At 66.0% G+C, this 21,896-nt stretch overlaps 1 protein-coding gene across 1 annotated transcript; it reads right to left on the bottom strand.

Annotated features, from left to right (window-relative positions):
- Nucleotides 1-817: 817 nt before the first annotated feature.
- On the bottom strand, nt 818-19,393 carry KCNK3 (potassium two pore domain channel subfamily K member 3). Its single transcript, XM_072857689.1, has 2 exons — nt 19,041-19,393; nt 818-3,449 (listed from the first exon to the last, which is right to left on the bottom strand). The coding sequence occupies exons 1-2, from the start codon at nt 19,321-19,323 to the stop codon at nt 2,557-2,559; spliced, it is 1,176 nt and encodes a 391-aa protein (XP_072713790.1). The 5' UTR covers nt 19,324-19,393; the 3' UTR covers nt 818-2,556.
- Between the last annotated feature and the right edge of the window lie 2,503 nt (nt 19,394-21,896).

Raw genomic sequence — 21,896 nt, 5'->3', positions numbered from 1 at the left:
GGCAGGAGAGCAGCCCAGAGCTCTGCTGCTGGCCCCAGCCATGCAGATGGCATGTCCCTGCCCATCCTGGTGCGTCCTGGCCATCAGCCATGCCCAAATCCCCTTGGAGGTCTGGAGCCAGATGCCCAACACCGTCCGAGGTACCCCCGGCTCGCCTCTTGGTGCGTCTCCCGTCTGGGCCTCAGTTTCCCCACGCAGCCCAAGACAGGGGGGCTCAGCCCTGTCCCCCCCCCGGGTCACACAGCAGATCGCAAGCGCTCGCGGTCGTTGGACGCTTCTTGGCTGTTGCATGGAGCAGAGGGAGGTCTCCAGCCTGTGCCGTGGAGCGAAGGCTGCAGAGGTGCTGCTGTGGGCAAGAGCAGGAGGGATACAGCTCTGCTGGGTTTTGGGGGGCTCCCATGGGAAGAGCTGCCGCAGGGTCCCCTCCAGCCTTGCATCCGTGGGCGATGGTGGGATGGAAGAGGTCGGGGAGCCCCGAGGGGCTCTGCCCTAGCCAGCAGCCCGAGCCCCTTCTCCCACCGAGCCCACCAAAGGATGCTGCAGCCCTGGCAGGGCTCAAAGCTGAGCCTCTCCTCTCCCTCGTCCGTGGGAAAAGTCAGGCGGGGGGCAGAGGCTTATCCCGAGGAAATTCTCACACGTCCCGGTCCTCGCAGAGCAAAGGCGATGGGGCAGGGAGCCGCGACGCGGGGAGGTCCCAGGGCACTGGGACCCTCTGCTCCCAGCCCCTCATCCTCACCCAGCGGCCGAGGGAAGGAGCCGAAGCGGTGCCGAGGTTTGAGCCAGCCTTTATTTCTCTCTCTAAGGAAAGTAACTCAGTGGTACAAATATACTTTGGCATGAGAACCAGAGAAACCTGGCCGGGGGGACTGTGGTTCCCCGTGGGTGCCCTAGGATGAGAAAGATGCAGAGAGCGAAAAGAAATTCCCCAGAGTCATCAATGAGTTTTCCCCCCCAAGACTTCTTTCCGATAGATATTTATAGATTTCTATAGATACGATGATAGCATCATTTATAATAAATATCCTCTCTGGTATCTAACAGTATGTACAGGTCGTCAAGTATTAGAAATACATTGGTTTTCCTCTGTTAAAAGGTGAGAAAAGAAACAGGCGGGCTGGGTGCCTCGGCTGTCCCCAAAGTCCCCCCGGCACCCCCAGGGCTCAAAGAGGGGCCAGGGCATGTCCCGGTGTCCCCCGGTGTCCCCGCTGGTGTGGGGACAGCCTGTGCTTTGGGTGCTGGCAGGGAGGAGCACGGTCCTGGGGGCGATTGGGGTGCTCCCCGTGGGGCTGGGGGCTGCCCCGTGCATGGAGGGGGGGGGCAAGGAAAGAAGTTTTTGCCCCCCTCTTGCCGTGACAGGGTGGCCGTGCCGGAGGTGACCCCCGGGATGTCCTGGGACTCGGACGGGGGAAACCCCGGGAGCATCCCCTGCTCTGGGCTCAAGGTGTTGGGGCGAGACGGGGTGCGGGTCAAAAGGGGACCGGTGCAACCCAGGGGTGTGACGGAGAAGGGTGAAAAAAGTCTTATAATGCCCCGGGTTGTCCCCCAAAAAAGCTCCCCAAGGGTAACGGCTCCGGCCCCAGAGCTGCCGCGAGGATGGGGTGCCAGGGGACCGTGCCGCCGCCGCCCGTCCTTGCCTCCCGGGGATGGCTTCGGGCCTCCCGCTGCCTCGCCACCGGGAAAATCCCAGGGACACCCAGATTTGCCCATCTAAAAAAGGTTAAAATAACCCCATAAAGCTCTCCGAGGGCTGCCCACCGAGTGGCAGCAGGCGTTTTCGGCAGCCTACGTGACTCACGGCTTGTTTTCTTGGCCGCAGGGGCCGGCTGCTGTGCGCAGCGATCGAAAAAGCTCCGTCTAAGCCCCTCTTAGCCTGATTTGCCCGCTGATGCGTGCTCGCCTTCGCCGCAGCATCCCTCGCCGCCCGGGGACCTGCCTTCCCCTGGGGTGGCCCCGTGGCCCGAGGAGGCAGAGGACGGAGGGGACGGGACCCCGCTGCTGCCTGCGGTCGGTGCCGGGAGCCCCACGTCCTCCTCTCCCCGCCGTCCCACGAGGCCTCCGGTGCACGCACAGTCACGCGTCTGGCTCACGGCCACGCATGCTCAGGTTGCCATGGGGCTGCCATGGGGCTGCCATGGGGCCACGGGTGTCCCCAGCCGCTTGCACAGAGGTATCACGGCGGGAGGTGCAGGCGTACCCCCCCCCCCCCATCAGGTTAAAACACTCTCCAGCTCTTCAAGTTTCACATTTTTGAGGAGTGGTTTTGCAAAATAAAATAGAATAAAATTAAGTTAAAATAAAATAAAATAAAACCAGCAGCTCCCTTCTTCCCGCTTCGGAGAGGACCAGGGCAGCCTCCCCGCTGCTCCTGCATCCCTCCCGAGTCCCAGCAGAGGAGCACGGACCCCGGCCCCCTCGGGGGTCCCAGCCCGCTGCCTCCCCCTCCGCAGCCGGACCCCGGGGTGGTTTCCTCTTGCCCGTGACCAAGAAAGATCCTGGGCCACGGGGCCAAGGGGGAGTCCGGGGGGGGTGGGAGGGGTGGGTGGGGATGGAGAGGGGCTACACGGAGCTGCGGCGCTTCATGAGCCCCTGGAAAGCCGCCAGGCTGTGGAGACCGGTGGAGACGGAGCTGATGGCCGACCGGCGGGCGTTGCAGAAGCATCTGTTGGAGGGGGTCTCCGGACAGCGGCCGGGTGAGGAGTGGCTCTGCTCCACGCAGGTATCCGAGGTGGAGAGGTCCCTGGGGATGATCATAGGGATGGAGTACTGCAGCTTCTCCCGGCTCTTGTACCACAGGCACGAGCACATGGATTGGAAGTGGAGAACTTCAGCGTAGACGTTCCGAAAGCCGCCCCCGCCGCCAGCCCCGCCGCTCCCCGCCACCACCGGCGCGGCCGAGGCAGTGTCCGTGGCGTGGATGCTGCTGGCTTGCCCGTTGCGGGTGAGCAGCGCCCGATGCTCGGCGTCCCGCTTCTCGTCCTCGGCGTTCATGGTCATGAAACGCAGCACCACCAGGTTGAGGAAAGCCCCGATGACCGTCAGCCCCGTCAGGATGTAGACGAAGCTGAAGGCCACGTACTGTGGCTTGTTCTGGAGGGCTTCATCCTTCTGCAGGGCCACGTAGTCCCCGAAGCCGATGGTGGTGAGGGTGATGAAGCAGTAGTAGTAGGCGTGGAAGAAGCTCCAGTGCTCGTAGTAGGAGAAGGCGGCTGCCCCGATGCAGAGGGTGCTGATGCAGGAGAAGAACCCAATGGTGACCATGTTGGCCATGGAGACCTCCGCCCGCCTCATGCCAAGGCACTTCTTGATGCGGTGGAGGAGGTACTTGACGAAGGTGTTGATCCTCTCGCCCAAGCTCTGGAACATGACGAGGGTGAGGGGGATGCCCAGCAGGGCGTAGACCATGCAGAAGACCTTCCCCCCATCCGTGCTGGGGGCTGCGTGGCCATAACCTGGGGAGCAAAGCCACAGAGCAGGATCAGCTTGGTGGTCCAAGGGGGGGGTGCAGGGTGTGCAGCACCTCAAACCGCTGCCCCAGCTGAGTCACCGGTGGTGGACCCCAACCCTGACCGGTGCCATCCTCACCCCCGGGCACAAGGAGTGACCACAGGTGGCTGGGCAGGCTGGGGGGATAATGGGGTCTCCAGATGAAAATGAAGGGGAGGGGCTGGAGAAGGGGAAAGCTCTCAGCTTGGGGGAAAGGAGGTGGGGGTGGGTGGGGGGTGATGGACAAGGGGGGTTGGGGTGGGGGCAGCTGGGGGATGCCTGGATGGACCCTGGCTGGGGTGGGGGGACGCTCCGCAGCCTTGGGGGTTTGGAAGTCGGAGATCGCTCTTCCCTGAAACACCCATCCGGGACGGCCCACCGCAGCGCAGCGGGGTGGGGAGGCGCAGGAGACGGGGAAAAGAGGGATTTTTAAGGACTCAAGAGGCAAGGGCGGCTGGGTCTCCTCTGTCACCCCAGCCCCGCGTCCCCACGCCCCCACGCCCCGCTGCCCGCTGGCCGGGGGCTGCCGCGGGCGCTGGGGAAGCATCCGCGCCCAGCCCGGGGGGCCCAGCTGGGTTTCACGGAATCTCCTACAGGTACAGACAGGAGTCCCCTGCCCCTGCCCACGGGCGGTCGGCCCCCGCGTCCCGGGCGCCCGCAGCCGGGCAGAGGCGGCTGAGCCGGCGGAGGGGGGTGCCGGGCCGGGCTGCCCCGGGGGGCTGCCCTCGCTGCCAGGCACCAGCTGCTCCCCTTCCTTCCCTTTTCCCCTCCCTTTCCTTTCTCTTTTTTCCTTTCATTTCTCCTTTTCCTTTTCCTTCTCCATTTCCTTCTTCCTTTTCCTTTTCCTTTTCCTTTTCCTTTTCCTTTTCCTTTTCCTTTTCCTTTTCCTTTTCCTTTTCCTTCTCCTTTTCCTTCTCCTTCTCCTTCTCCTTCTCCTTCTCCTTCTCCTTCTCCTTCTCCTTCTCCTTCTCCTTTTCCTTCTCCCTTTTCCTTCTCCATTTCCTTCTTCCTTTTCCTTCTCCTTTTCCTTTTCCTTCTCCTTCTCCTTCTCCTTCTCCTTCTCCTTCTCCTTCTCCTTCTCCTTTTCCTTCTCCCTTTTCCTTTTCCTTCTCCCTTTTCCTTCTCCCTTTTCCTTCTCCTTCTCCCTTTTCCTTTTTTCCTTTTCCTTTTTTCCTTTTCCTTTTCCTTTTCCTTTTCCTTTTCCTTTTCCCTTTCCCTTTTCCTTTTCCCCTTCCTCTTCCTCTTCCCCTTCCTCTTCCTTTTCCTTTTCCTTCTCCCTTTTCCTTTTCTGTCTCCCTTTTCTTTCTCCCCTTTCCTTTTCATTTTTTTCCTTTCCCTTCCCCTTTCTTTTTTCCCCTTCCCCTTCCCTTTCCCCCTCTCCAGCACTGCAAACCATGGACGAGCAGCGGGGTGAGGGCTGCCGAGGGCTTCACCTCCGATGCCCGGAGCCAGCAGGCTGGGGCCCCAGGAGCAGGCAGGGGCTGGGGCACAGGCTGCCCTCGGCCGATGGCCAGCAGGCAGGAGCAGCGGGCAGGCAGCAGCAGTGGGCAGGAGCAGTGGGCAGGCAGGAGCAGCGGGCAGGAGCAATGGGCAGGCAGGAGCAGCGGGCAGGAGCAATGGGCAGGCAGGAGCAGCGGGCAGGAGCAGCGGGCAGGAGCAATGGGCAGGCAGGAGCAGCGGGCAGGCAGGAGCAGCAGGCAGGAGCAATGGGCAGGCAGGAGCAGTGGGCAGGAGCAGCAGGCAGGAGCAGTGGGCAGGCAGGAGCAGCGGGCAGGAGCAGGGGGCAGGAGCAATGGGCAGGCAGGAGCAGCGGGCAGGCAGGAGCAGCAAGCAGGAGCAGCGGGCAGGAGCAGCGGGCAGGAGCAGCAGGCAGGAGCAGCAGGCAGGAGCAGCAGGCAGGAGCAGCGGGCAGGCAGGAGCAGCGCTGGGGGCCGGGGGCTGCAGCCACAGCTCACCGACCGCTCAGACCCCGGGGGGCTCAAAACCCCTTCCCTCGGACTCCGAGCGTGTTTGGGACAGGGCTGGCCCAAGCATCATCTGCTTCTCCAAGGCCTGTCCTAGCAATTAAACCGGACCCAGCACCCGCGGCCATGCAACACCGCAGCAGCCCCCGAGCCCGTGGGAACGGCGGAAGGGAGCTCGCCCTGCCCCGGCTCTGTTTAATCCTGGCTGGGCGGAGGCAGGCAGCGTCCCTCACCGTCACCCTGGCCGGCAGCCTCGGGAGGCCAAGGATTAAGCTGGGCCGGAGCAAGGCGAAAACAAGGATCGTCAGATCTGCGTCCAAGCCGCCTCCGAGGAGCTGGCGTGACCTCTCCCAGCTGCCAGCGCTGCTGGCTCGGGCTGCAGCTGTGGGAGCCGGAGAGCATCGCCAGAGAACATCACCGGAGAACATCACCGGAGAGCATCGCCAGAGAACATCACCGGAGAGCATTGCCGGAGAGCATCACCAGAGAGCATCACCGGAGAGCATCGCCAGAGAGCATCACCGGAGAGCATCGCCAGAGAACATCACCAGAGAGCATCACCGGAGAGCATCACCGGAGACCATCACTGGAGAGCATCGCCAGAGAGCATCACCAGAGAGCATCACCGGAGAGCATCACCGGAGAGCATCACCGGAGAACATCACCAGAGAGCATCACCGGAGAGCATCACCGGAGAACATCACCAGAGAGCATCACCGGAGAGCATCACCGGAGAGCATCACCAGAGAACATCACCGGAGAGCATCACCGGAGAGCATCACCAGAGAACATCACCGGAGAGCATCACCGGAGAGCATCACCGGAGAGCATCACCAGAGAGCATCACCGGAGAGCATCACTGGAGAGCATCGCCAGAGAACATCACCGGAGAGCATCACCGGAGAGCATCACCAGAGAACATCACCGGAGAGCATCACCGGAGAGCATCACCGGAGAGCATCACCAGAGAACATCACCGGAGAGCATCACCGGAGAGCATCACTGGAGAGCATCGCCAGAGAACATCACCGGAGAGCATCGCCAGAGAGCATCACCGGAGAGCATCACCAGAGAACACCGGAGAGCATCACCGGAGAGCATCGCCAGAGAGCGTCACCAGAGAGCATCACTGGAGAGCATCCCTGGAGAGCATCACCGGAGAACTTCGCCGGAGAGCATCACCGGAGAGCATCACTGGAGAGCATCGCCAGAGAACATCACCGGAGAACTTCGCCGGAGAGCATCACCAGAGAGCATCACTGGAGAGCATCGCCAGAGAGCGTCACCAGAGAGTGTCACCAGAGAGTGTCACCGGAGAACATCACCGGAGAGCATCACCAGAGAGCATCACCGGAGGGCATTGCCGGAGAGAGAGCATCACCGGAGAGCATTGCTGGAGAGCATCACCATAGAGCATCACCAAAGAGCATCACTGCTGCCATCAGTGCCGGGTGCCAGCCTCCCCCTTCCCTCACCGATGGAAAAGGGGACTGCTGCTCACTGTCCCCTCCCTGCCTGCTGCTTGCTGTCCCGTCCCCGGCGGCAGAGGGGACACCGAGGCAATGCCATGCCCGCCGGCTGCCCGCCGGGTCCCGCAGCAAGCGCTGGGCGCTGCATTTCAAACGGGGGGGCTCACATCCCGCTGCCCTCGGGGCACGCACCAAGACCTCGTCCTGCCTGTCTGCCTGCTCCTGCCCTTCGTCTCCTGCCAGACGCCACTGTCCCCCTCCCAGCAGCCCAAGTCTCCCCATTCCTCATGCATCAGCCGGTCATGGACGGGGTTTTAGGATGCAAACCTCAAGCGCTGCCCCTCGCTGAGCATCCCCCTGCCCGCCCCGCACCGGCGCAGCCTCCCGCAGCTATATTTAGCCCCGTTTCCCCGGGGAAGGGAGTTTATGAGCTCTCGCAACGCGTCCAAGCGTCCGTCAATCTGCCAGCCCCCCCTTCCCTGGCTTTAGCAGGCGCTGCCTGATCTCCGGCACGTCCGAGGACGTGGGGAAGGTCGTCGGGATATGAAATCCATCTGGCAGGGAGAGGGAGACCCCGGGAAGGCGATAGAGAGGGTGAACTCCCCCCCCGAACCCCTCTTCCACCTGCGGTTTCATCCGCCGCAGGAAGGAAACGCATTGGAGAGGGAAGGCTTGGCTCCCGGGGATGCCGCAAAGTCTCGGCAGCTGCCAGGTTCGACAGCGGCTCTTGTTTGCCCCGCCGCATCGGCATGCCTGACTTTGTGGCATGTCCCGGCCTGGCAAGGCTCCCGGGCACTGGCAGCGAAGCTCCCCACCATGCTCCTGCCCTCCTTGCAGAAGGGGCTCAGCATCCCTGCTCCTCTCCACCTCCTGCCTCCTTCCTGCAGCCCCCCAAAACCTCCCCGCCGGGTGGGTGCTCCTCAAAGGGGTGTCCCAGGAGGGATGCTGCCAAGGGAGAGCAGAGGCAGGGTGCTCTGGGCTCCCGCTCAGGGTGCTGCAAGCAGGCAGGGAGCACGGCGTGTGTCCCCGGGGAGAAAATATGACATGTCCCTGAGGAACGCGGCCGGCTCGTCTCCTTTTTAGGGCTGCGGAGGAGCAGGGGTGGATCTGGCCGCGGCCCCGGGGAGCAGGTGCAGGTCTCGGCTGGCCCCTGGCCTGGAGCAAATCCCGGGCTGTCGGGAGCGATGGATGGTGGGGATTAGCGGGGCAGCTGGCGGGGATGGGAGAAGGGGGGGTGAACTTTGCAAAGCTGGAGGGTGCAAAGAGCTGGGGGAGAGGGTCCCCGGGAGGTGGCACTGGGTGCTGAAGGGGTAGGGGAGGGGGCTGAGCCCTCCAGGGAGAGGGTGCAGGGAGGCAGGGCAGGGGGATGGAGGGAGGCAGGGCAGGGGGTGCAGGGAGCCAGGGCAGGGGGTGCAGGGAGGCAGGGCAGGGGGGGCAGGGAGGCAGGGCAGGGGGTGCAGGGAGGCAGGGCAGGGGGGTGGAGGAGGCAGGGCAGGGGGATGGAGGGAGGCAGGGCAGGGGGATGGAGGGAGGCAGGGCAGGGGGTGCAGGGAGCCAGGGCAGGGGGTGCAGGGAGGCAGGGCAGGGGGTGCAGGGAGCCAGGGCAGGGGGTGCAGGGAGGCAGGGCAGGGGGTGCAGGGAGCCAGGGCAGGGGGATGGAGGGAGGCAGGGCAGGGGGTGCAGGGAGGCAGGGCAGGGGGTGCAGGGAGGCAGGGCAGGGGGATGGAGGGAGGCAGGGCAGGGGGTGCAGGGAGGCAGGGCAGGGCATGGGGAGCCCCAGCTGACAACAGGGGCCGGGAGCTGGGCTGGGGTATCAGGGTATGAAGCAGCCAGGAAACCAGCTCCCGGCTTTACAAAATCGCTTTACAAAGGTGCCGGCAGCGAGCGAGGGCTGGTGGCCACAAGCCGTAGCCCATGCCAGGACATCTCCATGGCCAGGCAGGAGCCCTGCATCCCGCTGCCAGAGCCAGCACGCTTCTCCTCCTGCAGCTCCGTGGTGGGGGATGCTCCCGGGGTCCGTGCTGGGCGCGGGGTGGGTTCCTCCTGGTGTCCCACCCGCCTGGGTGTCTGCTGGGTGACGCGTGGCTGGTGTCCCCCTCCATCACCCAGCACAGCTGCTGGCTCTTGCCATTGCAACAGCCTGGCCCCTGCACAGGGATACCGGAGCCCTTCACCGTGGTCTCTGACCTGCTGCAGCTTTTGCTGTCCGTTGGTGGGCGGCGAGGCTGCGGGAGCGATGAGGGATGGTGGGGAAGGTTCGGGCATCCCGGCTGATGGAGGATCTACCAAACCACTGACCACTCTGGGGGTCTCCCACGCTTCGGAGCAGCCCCAGTTGCTGTCCCAGCCTGGGGTAGAGACAACTCCGGTTCTTCCAAGCCTGGTTTCACACAACCATGAAACCCCACAGCTGCCTCCCTTCCCACCCCGCTCCCCGGCAGGTTCGGCAGCAGCCGCCAAAGCTGGTACGTTCCCGTGCATTTTGGGGAGAAAGGAACGAGCCAACTGCATCCGTAGACACGCAAGGATCCACAATTAGGAGTCCCCCAGGGATGCCTCGGTGGAGGAAAAGCCTCATCCTCCAGAGATGTTGGCCACCCCATGGAGACCACCCTCCCCGAGCAGGCCCTATGCTCACGGCTGGCTAGCATGACGGTGAGCACGTGGCAACCCCGCACTCCCAAAGCCCGTTAGCACCCAAAAGTAAACCAAAGCCCAAAGTCCTGAGCTGCCTGGGTGCCTGCCCCGGGCACCCCCTTCTCCTGGCCCTCACGGTGAAACCCTTGGGGTGCCCCAGAGAGGGAGGCAGTGGGTGGGCATCCCCTGAGGTGCAGCGTGCCCTGGGCAGCATCCTCCTCCTCCTCCTCCTCCTCCTCCTCCTCGTGCCAGCCCTGCAGCCTCCCGCCCCATTGCTCCCAGTAAGGACCAGCATCCCGCTCAGCATTTAACGGGCACCCATTCCCCGATGTGTCCCCTGGGTGACGCAAGCTCGGCCGCGGTACAAACAGGGCCCGGGCAGTGCCAAGCTCTCTCCATCGCCTGTGGCCAAGAGCAACCCAGGCTGTGCCCAGCCCTGCCAGTTAACCGGTGCCAGGGCTGAGCCTGGGGACCTCGGCTGTCCCCCAGGCCGGGGATGGGGACCCAGGCCATGCAGCTGGCACACGGGGTGCCCCTCGGCGCTGCCTGGGAGATGCCCCGTCTTCGCAGGGCGAGCAAACAAGCGGGCGGGGAGCGGCTGGGAAAGGCAGCATGTGGCAGCGGCGGCAGCGCTGCCAGCCTGCCCTGAGCAAACACGGCCCTGGCACGAAGGGGCACGGCGCTGCCTGTGCTGCGTGGGGACGCGCGTGGCCCGTGACGCCTCCGTCCCCCCCCAGGACAGGGGCTGAGGGCAGCGGGAAGGGGCTCGTCCTGCCTGGGGACACCTCCTGGGCAGGGCAGGGCGAGAGGCAGCCGGAGCAGAGGGACGGGACCTGGGCAGCGGCTCCCTGGGGCTGGGCTGAACTCGAGCGACGCAGAGCTGGAGGAAGCCCTGGGACCCACAGCGCCCAGGCTGTCCCTGTCCCAGCCGGGTCCTGCACCAGGAGCAGGGACTGTCCTCGCTGTGTCGTCACCAGGGCAGGTGAAGGGGCAGCCATCCATCCTCCCACCCTGCCATCCATCCATCCATCCATCCATCCATCCCTCCATCCCTCCATCCATCCACCCACCCATCTGTCCATCCTTCCGTCCATCCATCCACCCACCCTTCTATCCATCCTTCCACCCACCCACCCACAGATCTCTGCCCACCCTTGCCCCCCTCTCCATCCGTCCCCCCACCCTCACCCCCATCTCCCTACTCCCACCCCCTGAAAACCCCCGCTGCCCTCAGCCTCCCCCCTGCCCCAGCCCAGCCAGGGGCTGCCCTGGGTGGGGGGGGGTCACCCTGGAGGGGGGGGTCACCCTGGAGGGGGTCACACTGCGGAGGGGGTGCCGGGCCTGGCCGTGCGCTCACATCTCTGTGGGGTGCGAGGGACCCTGGGGTTGGAGACCCCCCAGCACCAGTGGGGGGGGGGGTGGGAGGGGGGGCCCGACCCTGGGTTCCCCTTGCCCCCCACCCCGAAACACAGCACTGGGGTAACGCCCCCGGTACCCCCTCCCATCCTCTGCAGCAGCATCTGCGCCCCTACCCCCCCGCATCCCTGCATCACCGTGACTCCTTCCACCCCAGATTTATCCTATACACCTGGGGGGGTGTCACCCCCCCAAAGGGGCTCGGAGCCACCCCCACCCCTGCTCCCGCCGCAGCAGGGTGGTGGGGGGCAGCCCCACACCCCCTCTCCCTGCCCAGGGAGGGGGCAGAGCGAGAGGGTTTGGGGGGTGCAGCCGGTGCCTGTCCCCCCCCAGGCATTGCTGCCCGCAGGTGGGGGCCGGATCCTGCCGCAGCGGGGGGGTCAGGATGGTGTCATGGAAAATCCCGGCGCCGGCCAAGCGCCCTGTTTGTGCCAAAACTGGCAATTTTTCCCTCGGTCCTGGGGCTCCGCCAGGCCCCGGCCCGGCCCCCTCTGCCCCCCCCCGCTCCATCCCTCCCCCTCCTCCTGCAAAAGGGGGGTGCAGCCGGGCCCCCCCACTGCTCTTAGGGGCCCTGCAGCAGGAGGGGGGCACTCTCCGTGCTGGCGAGCAAGGTGGGATACCCCAGTGATGGGCACGGCTGGATGCTGGTGGAGACCCTGACCCAAGATGCTGGTCCTGCTGTTTTTTTTTTTGGGGGGGGGACACCCCCATAACCCCATGGGACAGCACAGACCTGCAGCTGGGGACACCCCTGCAGCCCCGGGGATGGCTGAAATCGAGAGCAGAGCTGCTTTCTACACCGGCACAGGGAAAAGGGGCCTCCAGGGAGGAGTAAGAAGTCATTTAAGGTCTTTAGGAGGGATTTCTGCTGGCTCTGCCTGCCCCGGGACGGGCAGGGCTGGGGGCTGCCCTGCCTGCATCGGCTCCCACCGCTGGCCGGAGGGACCCCGGCACAGGCAGTGACACCCCCCACCCCCTGCAGCACCCCGGGGCCACCTCGCACGCTTGCAGGAGGCCCTGAGCCCTCCCGAGGGGTGACAAAGCCCCCAGCCTCCTGCAAGACTCCGACCCCAAAGGACCCCTCCACGCTCCCCCCACCCCATCTGCACAGGCACCCCCCTGCTCCCCCGGGCCCCAGCGGGACGGGGACGCTGCCCAAGCTCGGGCATCATCTCCCGGGGAGCTCCGGCCTCATCCGGTCACCCCGGCACCTCCTCCCCGACGAGCTCAAGCTCCTGAGCCCTTGATGGCTCTCGCTGCAAAGCTCCTTACGCCAGGGATGCTTCCTTCCCCGCCGCCCTTTCCCGGCCAAATCCCGCTCGCATTCCCCCGGGGGGCGGGTGGGTGCCCTGTGCTGCTCCTCCTTTACAGAAAATGGGGTGATTCTCCACCATTTTTTGGCTCGGGCCTTCGCAGGGCAGAGCCGAAGGCTGGGGGGGGAGCGGGGGGGGCTGCGCCATGGCTCAGCCCTGGAGCTCTCCGGGTGCCTTCGCCCAGGGCCTCCCCTGTGGAAAGCAGGATGGGGTCCTTCCTCCCGGCGCTCTGCTTAGTTTGGGTAGGGGCAAGGTGTGGAGGGGTGTGCAGCAGCACCCAGCACAGTGCAACAGCACCGTGCACCAGCACCCAGCATCAGCACCCAGCACCCAGCACTGTGCAACAGCACCGTGCACCATGCAACAGCACCGTGCACCAGCACCCAGCATCAGCACCCAGCACCCAGCACAGTGCAACAGCACCGTGCACCAGCACCCAGCACTGTGCACCAGCACCCAGCACTGTGCAACAGCACCGTGCACCAGCACCCAGCACTGTGCACCAGCACCCAGCATTGTGCAACAGCACCGTGCACCAGCACCCAGCATCAGCACCCAGCACCCAGCACAGTGCAACAGCACCGTGCACCAGCACCCAGCATCAGCACCCAGCACCCAGCATTGTGCAACAGCACCGTGCACCAGCACCCAGCACTGTGCACTAGCACCCAGCACAGTGCAACAGCACCACACACCAGTGCACAGCACCGTGCACCAGCACCATGCACCAGTGCCCAGCACCTTGCACACTGTGCAACAGCACCCAGCACCGTGCACCAGCACCCAGCACTGTGCACTAGAACCCAGCACTGTGCACTAGAACCCAACACTGTACACTAGTACCCAGCACGGTGCAACAGTACCGTGCACCAGCACCATGCACCAGTACCCAGCAACTTGCACCAGCACCCAGCACTGTGCACCAGCACCCAGTACCGTGCACCAGCACCAGACACTGCACACCAGCACCGTGCACCCGTGCCCAGCACCATGCACCAGCACCGTGCACCAGTGCCCAGCACTGTGCACCAGCATCCAGCACCGTGTACCGGTGCTGAGCACTGTGCACCAGCACCCAGCACTGCGCACCAGTACCGTGCACCAGCAACCCAGCACCGTGCACCAGCAACACACACCCCTGCCCAGCGCTGCGCACCAGCACCATGCACCAGTGCCCAGCACCGTGCACCAGCACCCAGCACTGTGCAACAGCACCGTGCTCAGTGCCCAGCACCGTGCACCAGCACCGCACACCCCTGCCCAGCACCACGCACCAGCACCGTCCACCAGCAACACACACCCTTGCCCAGCACCGTGCACCGGCACCGTGCACCGGCACCTAGCATCGCGCCCAACACCGCGCGCAGGCGCCCAGCACCACGTGCAGCGCCATGCACCGGGCACCAGCGCCCAGCCCTACTTGCAGCCCCAGTGGGGCCCTTCTGCCCCACGGCCGCCCTCCTTCGCCCCTCTCTGCAGCCCCTCGCCCGCCCCAGCACGCTCCGCTCCCGCTCCTTCCATTAACCCTCCCGGCCGTGATTTATCCAACGTGGCGGTGCCTGCTATAAATCCTGCGCCGCAGTCACTTCAGCCTGAGAGCTGCCTGATAAATATTTAAGCCGGCTCATAAATCACGCGCCGGCAGAGCGGGGCTCTCCCGCCACTCCGGCTCAGGTCCGGCCTCTTGGTACCAGACCTGGCAGCACCGAGCCCGAGCGACCTACCCTGGGGTTTGGAATTGGGGAAAAAAAAAACAAAACAAACCAACAAAAAACCAAATGCTGAACCCAAAGAAATTGGGGTTTTTTTGCCCGGTCTTGGGGCGATGAACCCCTCTCGCCTCGGAGCATCTCTGCCCCGGCACGGAAGGTGTTTATGCCTTGCTCTGAGTCAGGCTTTGCTGGCGAGTTTAATGAGGCATCAGCTGGGAGAGGCCAGGCAGGGGGCAGGGAGGGAGCGGGTATTAATTGCTGTTATCGCTCCGGGGATGGAGAGGAGCGGGGAATTTATGGCCTGGGCGGGAGAGGGGGGATGAGGGGGGGCAGGTGGGAGCGGGACGGGGTGCAGGGATGCTCGCGGAGGGGCAGCGCTCCTGCCAGAGGGGCCGAGCCCCCGGTTCGGAGGGTCCCGGGGCCGAATCCCGTGAGAGGGGACACACACAATACCTCCCCACCCCGCCACGCCACAGGTTTGCTGGAGCCTCCCCGGGAAGAGGCTCTGCTTCCTCGGCGAAGGCGCTGAGCCCCGGCCGGGCAGACTGCCGGGGCAGCGGGCTGCGACTGCCACCCCTAAAACACACATCGCTGCTGGGAAAAGGCTCGGGGACGGCTCCGGTCTCGGTGCGTACATGCCATCTCCCCATTCACCCTCTTCGTGTTCATTCCCTGCTATGAGGATCAGTGGCAGAGGTGCATATGCCCTCATTAGGTTTCAGAGTGAACACGCCAACCAGCAATCCCAGCATCCCACAAGCAAAGGTGGCAGGGGGTGGCCTTATGCCTAACTGGAGAGGGAAGGAAAGCGGTCCTGACCTCCCAGTGCTGCTTTCTGCCGACTCCTGCGGCTCGGCAGCACGGCTGGGGCACTCGAACGAACCCCAGCAGCGGCGCAGGAGGCGCTGGGCTGGACGGGGCCGCTCTCCTGGGGAAGGGCCTGCGCATCCCCAGGGGTTGAAAGGGGCGAGACGCTGCCTGTCTCTCCCCGCTGCCTGGGCATCGCCTCCTGTGGGGGTCTGGGCAGAGGGGAGGGGAATCCCAGCCCTGGAACAGAGTGGTACAGATTCTCCCTCTGGCACGTTAACTCTGAAACCTATCAAAGGCGTGCTCATAGGTGCCAACGCTAATTTCCACTGCTAGCCTTTTTAGCAGGCACAGCTAGGGCAGGATGGGAACAGGAATGGCCGGAGGGAGCGGGTGCCCCATCCCTGGCCTCCCCCCCCGCCCCAACCAGCCCCACCACAGCCCCAAAAGTACTGCAACCCGCTCCTCGTCCCAGCGGCGGCAGCTCCTCTGCCTTCCCTGAGACGTTTCCCTGTGCTGCATCCCCCAAGGCCCGAGAATCGGGGGTCCTTCCCCCCCACAGGTGCCAGTGCCGGCACCAGGAGGGTTGTGCCAGTACCGCTGGCACCGGAGGTGGCGGGGTGTCCCCAGGTCCTTCCTCCCTTCTCTATTCCCGGGCCAAGCCCGCAGGCATGAGCAGGGAAGGGCTTCCCGCCGCGAGAGATGCTACGGATGCGACGGATTGGGGACAGGCACGTTGCCACCGGAGGAGGCAGCCCGGGGACGGGGGTGACGGGGTGACTGATGGGGACACCACGTGCAGAAGAGGGTTAGTGGGGACCCGGTCTCACCCCGGGGTCTCCTGGCCTGGGCAGGGTCCCTGCTCCCTTGATAAACAAGCGGGGAGGGAGGAGGGCTGTGACAGATGGTGACACCGCGGTGGCATTTGCCACCTGCCCGGGCCCACATGGCCGCTCGCCTCTCCGCACACAGCGAGGTGGGAGGGGGGGACACAGACACGATGATGTTTTTTGGGAGCGATCCAGCAAGAGCCATCACAGCCGGCCGTGGAGCATGGAGGCCCCTGGTGCGGGGACGGTGACCGAGGTGGCAGGGGACGCGTCCGGCTGACGCTGGCATCCCGCGAGGGGACCCCGGGGCTGGCTCTGCCCGGCTGCAAGGGCGGGCACGCTCCCACCCTGCAGCTCCCCTTGCCCCCGGCTTTGCAGGGAGGGGGGGCGGGCAGCGGGTGACAGCAAACCTAAATGTCCCCGGTCCCCCTCCGCGGTGCTTTGGGGGTCCCCGGGCGCGGGGGCAGCCCCTCGGGGGGGGCTGTACCCCACTAGCAGGGTGCAGGGCCGAGGGCGGAGGGAGGGGGGGCTGTGGGAGACCTTGGGAGCAGCGCTGGGAGGGCAGCTCGCCGCTTGGCTCTTCTCCCAGATAAAGGAAAAAAAACCAAACCAAAACAAAACCAAACCCAAAATGTAAGAAAAACTTTCCGAGTGGGACCCGTCGCCCTCCCGGCTTTTCCTCCTTCCCGCTTTAAAGCCGGCCACGGCACGGGGACCTCGGCCGGCACAGGAGCCCCAGCACCCCGACTGCCTCCCGAGCACAGCGGGGAGCCCGGCTCTTCACGGTTCCCAACGGCAACAGGAGCTTTAGCGAGGGGCTGGTTGGTGATTTCCTGGAAGAATGCCTTTTTTTCCCCACTGGAAAAATCCCATTTCATGGCAATAATGGGATTTTCTTTCCCCTCTTCCCTGACGGCAGTGGCTTTGGATGATTTTGCTCTCTTTCCTGGTACACGCTGGCCCCGTTCAGCAGCACCCCAGCTCCATTGCGACAGGCCAGCTAAAACGCCTGCCTTTGAAATCGTCAGATTTTGATAAAAACAATATTGCCTCACGTATTTACGTCCGTGCCCCTTCCCTCTACGCACCCTCGGACATCACGGAGCGGCTGGAGCTGCCGGGAGAGAAGGGCTTGATGCTTGCAGAGCAGTAAAGCCTGGTTTGGGGACGTTCCCTCTGCATTTCCCTCCCGCTGCGGCTGGACACACGTTTTTGGGGGCCGGGTGTCACCACCCCAATCCCAGAGGGGACCCTCAGCTCCCACATCAAGCCCAAGCCGAGGTTTTAAGGTTTTTAACCCCCCGGCCGCAGCTGGCAGGATGCTTTGCTGGGGTGTAACGCCTGCGTCGGGGCTCAGCCACGCTCAACCATCCCTGCTCCATCCCTCCCGGGCTGCGGGCAGCTGCGGGCAGGGCAGGGCAGGGGAGCTGGGTGTCGCGGGGGGAGGCAGGGCAGGGGTCCCCACCGCCTGCCCGCAGCCCGGCGCTGAGCCACGGCCTCTCGGGACCGTGCACGCCGGGCTGGCTTTGTCTCCCTCCTCCATCACTGCAGCATCCTTTGTGTGGGCTGGCGAGACGCCGCTCGCTCCCGCTCGCCTCCCGCTCGCTCCTCTCCCCGGCCCCCCGCGCACCCCCTTGCCCGCTTCTCCTCCTTCTCACGTCAAACGTAAGCTGCTTGTCTTCACTTTCCGAGCCTTTCCCAGCTGCCAGCCGGGAGAGGCCAGCCCCTGCCTCCGCTCAGCCCGTGGCCGCCCCAGCACCCCTGTCTCAGCTCCGGGACCCAGGAGCCACCCCAACACCCCTGTCTCAAATCCGGAGCCCCACCAGCCCTCCCACCCCCTCCAGCTCCTGCCTGCATCTCCCCCGGGTCGTGGTACCCGTGGGGACGGTGGCCAGGACCGGGCCAGCCACGTGCCATCCCGCTCCGGCCACCGGCTGTCCCCCGGCCCTCCAGGCCCTCGCCGAGGATGGGGCGGTTTGGGGAGCAGGGGACGGTGGGTCACCCCAGGAGCTCCATCGAGGGGACCCAACGGACAGACGGGGTGACGACGCGACCGGGTGAATGCACAGAGCAGCAGTCTGGAGCACGGAGCGGGGATCCTGCAGTCCCCGTCCCCCCCCAGCCCCTCTCCCAAAGTGGGGGAGCCCCACGGAACCCCCAGCAGCGCTTCCCCCAGGTTTCTGGCACCCTGGGCACCCTCGGGTCGGGTCAGGGCAGGGAGAGCACCCTGAGCACCGGGGTGCAGCACCCACACCCCCCTTTGCAGGGCCAGAGCGCCTGTGCAGGCAGGGACAATCCCCGTCCCCCCCCCGGGCTGGGGGTCCCGCCTGGCTGGGAAGGGCAGGAGACGGGGTGCAAGGGAACCCCGTCCCCAGGGGACCTTCCTCCTCCTCCTCCTCCTCCTCCGCCTCCAAGGGAAGGGGTCAGCGGAGGAAATCGCCTGTCCCGCAGCCCCACTGTGACCCCCCCCCCCCGCGCACCCGCTGCCCCCCCAGAAACCTCCCTGCAGGGCTGGAAAAGGGGGTCCCAGCTCAGCACCCCCCCCCCCCCGAGCTGCAGAGGGGGTGGGAGTGGGGGTGAGGAGCCCCGGGTCCGTGCGGGGGTCCCCAGGGCTGGGGGAGCCCAGAGGCTGCAGGGATGGGAGCGGGGGGAGGGGGGGTGCCGGGAGAGTAGGGAGACCAGAGACCACGGGGATGGGCGGGTCGGCGTTCCCCGAGGCCGGGGAGCCGGGGCAGGAGGGATCCTCGACGGGGATGGGCACGACGGGGAGGGTCCGGGGTTGGGGAATGGGGCTGGTGAGTAGCCCCGAGACCGCGGGGATGGGCGGAGGGCGGGGCGGGGGTTTCCCGGGGCAGCGGAGCCACGGGCGGGTCGGGTAGCCCTGACGCTGCGGGGATGGGCGTTTTTGGGGAGGGTGCTGGTGGGGCTTTCCCAGGGGCAGCGGGGGCTTGGCGGGCGGGTGACCCCGATACCTCGGGGATGGGCGGGGACCCGGGCGGGGTTTCTCGGTGGCGGAGGAGCCGGGCAGGCCGGTCGCCCCGATACCACGGGCACGGGCGGGGACAGGCGGGGAGTCCGGGTGGCAGTTTCCCGGTGGCGGGGGAGCCGGGAGAGCGGGTCGCCCCGATACCACGGGGACGGGCGGGGGCAGGGGGGGTCCGGGTGGCAGTTTCCCGGTGGCCGAGGAGCCGGGAGAGCGGGTCGCCCCGATACCACGGGGACGGGCGGGGGCGGGGGGGTGTCTCGGTGGCGGAGGAGCCGTGCGGGCGGGTCGCCCCGATACCGCGGGGACGGGCGCGGCGGGGACGGTCCGCACGAAGGGTGACCGGAGCCACTACCCCCGTGGCCGGGAGGCGGGCGAGGGTCTCCGGGGCCATCGGGAAGCGCCGGGGCGGGGACAACCGGTTACCTATGGTCGTGATGACGGTGATGGCGAAGTAGAAGGAGCCGGCGAATTTCCACTGGACGCCGGCCTTGTGCGGCTTGAGCTTGAGGACGACCCACTCGAGCTCGCGGTAGCTCTCCGCGCTGAGGTTGTACTTGCTCTTCAGCTCCTGGCTCTTCGCCTCCAGCCGCCGCCGCTCCGCCGTCTCCTCCTCCGACTCCAGCGCGTCGAAGACGGCGGCGCCCACCAGCAGGTAGGTGAAGGTGCACATGATGAGCGCCAGCGTCCGCACGTTCTGCCGCTTCATGCTGCGGCGGGAGGCGGCGGCGGCGGCGGCGGCGGGGCCGTCTGGGGCATGGCGGCGGCGGCGGCGGCGGCGGCGGGAGGCGGCGGGAGGCGGCGGCGGCGGCGGAGGGCCCGGCGCGGCTCGGCCGGGCTCGGCTGGGCTCGGCGGAGGAGCGGGGGCGGCCAGGGGGCGGGCGGGGGCGGAGCTGTCCTTCAGCACCACCGCCCCGCCGCCGCCGGCACCGCCACCGCCGGCACCGCCCCACCACCGGCACTGCCACCACCGCCCCGCCACCGCCGGCACCACCTTGCCACCGCCACCGCCACCACCGCCACCGCCGGCACCGCCACCGGCACCACCCCACCACCGCCACTGCCACCACCGCCCCGCCACCACCACCACCACCTTGCCACCGCCACCGCCGCCACCGCCACCACCGGCACCACCCCACCACCGGCACCGCCACCACCACCACCACCTTGCCACCGCCACCACCGCCCCGCCACCACCACCACCACCTTGCCACCGCCACCGCCGCCACCACCACCACCTTGCCACCACCACCACCCCACCACCGCCACTGCCACCACCACCACCGCCACCACCGCCACCACCACCACCACCTTGCCACCGCCACCGCCGCCACCACCACCACCGGCACCACCCCACCACCGGCACCGCCACCACCACCACCACCTTGCCACCACCACCGCCACCACCGCCACCACCCCACCACCGCCACCGACACCACCGCCCCACCACCGCCACCACCACCCCGCCACCGCCACCACTGCCACCACTGCCACCACCGCCCCGCCAGCACCACCGCCAGCGCCACCGGCACCACCGGCACCACAGGGCGGGTGCAGGAGTAGGCAGCAGTGTGCTGCCCGGGCCAGGCTTGCACACACAGGAGTGTGTGCACGCTCGGGTGCACGTATAGGTGCGCACGGACAGACACGCACGGCCATGCGTGTGCATACATGCATGCAGGGTCGTGCATACGGGTGCACGGCCATGCGTATGCAGACATGCACGCACACACGTACACAGCCGTGCATATGCACACGTACACACTCACAGTCATGCAGACACGTACACACCAATGCATATGCACACATACGTGCACGCACGCTCATGCACACGTGTACAGAGCCGTGCATATGCACACATACACACACACGCTCATGCACACACGTACACAGCCGTGCATATGCACACATACATGCACGCACGTACGCAGCCACGCATATGCACTCATCATACGCACACTCATGCAGACACGTAGACCGCCATGCATATGCACACATGCACACACACTCGTGCACACACATACACACCCATGCATACGCACACATACATCCAGACTCATGCACACATGTACACAGCCATGCATATGCACACATACATACACACACTCAGACACGCATGTACACAGCCATGCATATGCACACGCACGCACTTATGCACACACGTACACCCCCACGTGCATCCCCTCACCACACGTGCACACACACTCATCCGCATATGCACACATACACCCCCACACACACACACTCCCTTGCCCACACCTGCACACGCACAAACACATATGCACACATATGGGCACATACAGACCCTCACATGCAGTCACCGTAGGCACAGGGCCCCATACACACTCACACACACTCCCACGTCGCACAGCGGCCCCTCCAACGTGCCTCCATCTGCGCGGATCCTCACGTGTGTGCGCACACACCCCACCTCTGCCGTGCACCGCACACACGCGCGCGCGCGCGGCTGCACGGCTGCATCCCTCACGGGGACCCCGAACACGCAGACCCCACGCGGGGCGGGCACGGGGGTGAGCCGGAGCGCAGGAGCTCTCGGGCCGGCCCAGCTCTCGGGACGCTGCTGACGTGATGCGCTTTGGCACCAGCGTCACGGCCTCTCCTCTCGCCAAGGGACAGCCAGGGCGATCCCACGCCCGTCTTTGCTCCCACCCCACCCTACTCCCAGCGCAGGCACCCGCCTGCAAAAGCGGCCGTGCGCAGGGAAGGGCCGGATCCTGACACGCTCTGCGCAGGGGACAGCGGCTGAAGGGCCCAAACCAGCGGGATCGGGGCTGTCCCTGCTGCCGGGGGTATGCCCGGCATCCCAGGGCTGCCCTGGCACCGCCGCGTGCTTGCGGGGCACCGTTCCCTGCTCCATCCCAGGCACCTGCTGTGCGAAGCGTGGGAGATCTTTGGGAGAAAGGCCCCAAAGGCAAAAGTCCTGGGTGGAAGCAGGAACGGATCCTGCCGTCTGGAAAAGGCAATGATCTTGGCTTGCCCGTGCGACCCCGGGACCCGTTTCGTCAGCCGCTGACACCCGAAACGAGGAACAATTGCGCTGTGCACATGTGCTGGCACCTCAAGCAAGCTGCCGGCAAGCAGTGACATGTGTCACCGCGGCAGGACGCCCGGGTCCCTCCGGTCCCCAGGGGGTTCCTACCGCAGCATGGCTGCCGGGACCCTGGCGTCCTGCCCCCGGCTCTGCCCTGATGGCTCGGCCGTGGCAGCATCTCCGCTGCCTCCCAGCTCCTCATCATGTCCGAATGCAGGAGGCAGGGGACA

This window comes from Ciconia boyciana, chromosome 3 (genome assembly GCF_034638445.1).
Source record: "Ciconia boyciana chromosome 3, ASM3463844v1, whole genome shotgun sequence".
Taxonomy (NCBI): domain Eukaryota; kingdom Metazoa; phylum Chordata; class Aves; order Ciconiiformes; family Ciconiidae; genus Ciconia; species Ciconia boyciana.
This window is presented reverse-complemented; position numbering and strand designations above follow the sequence as displayed.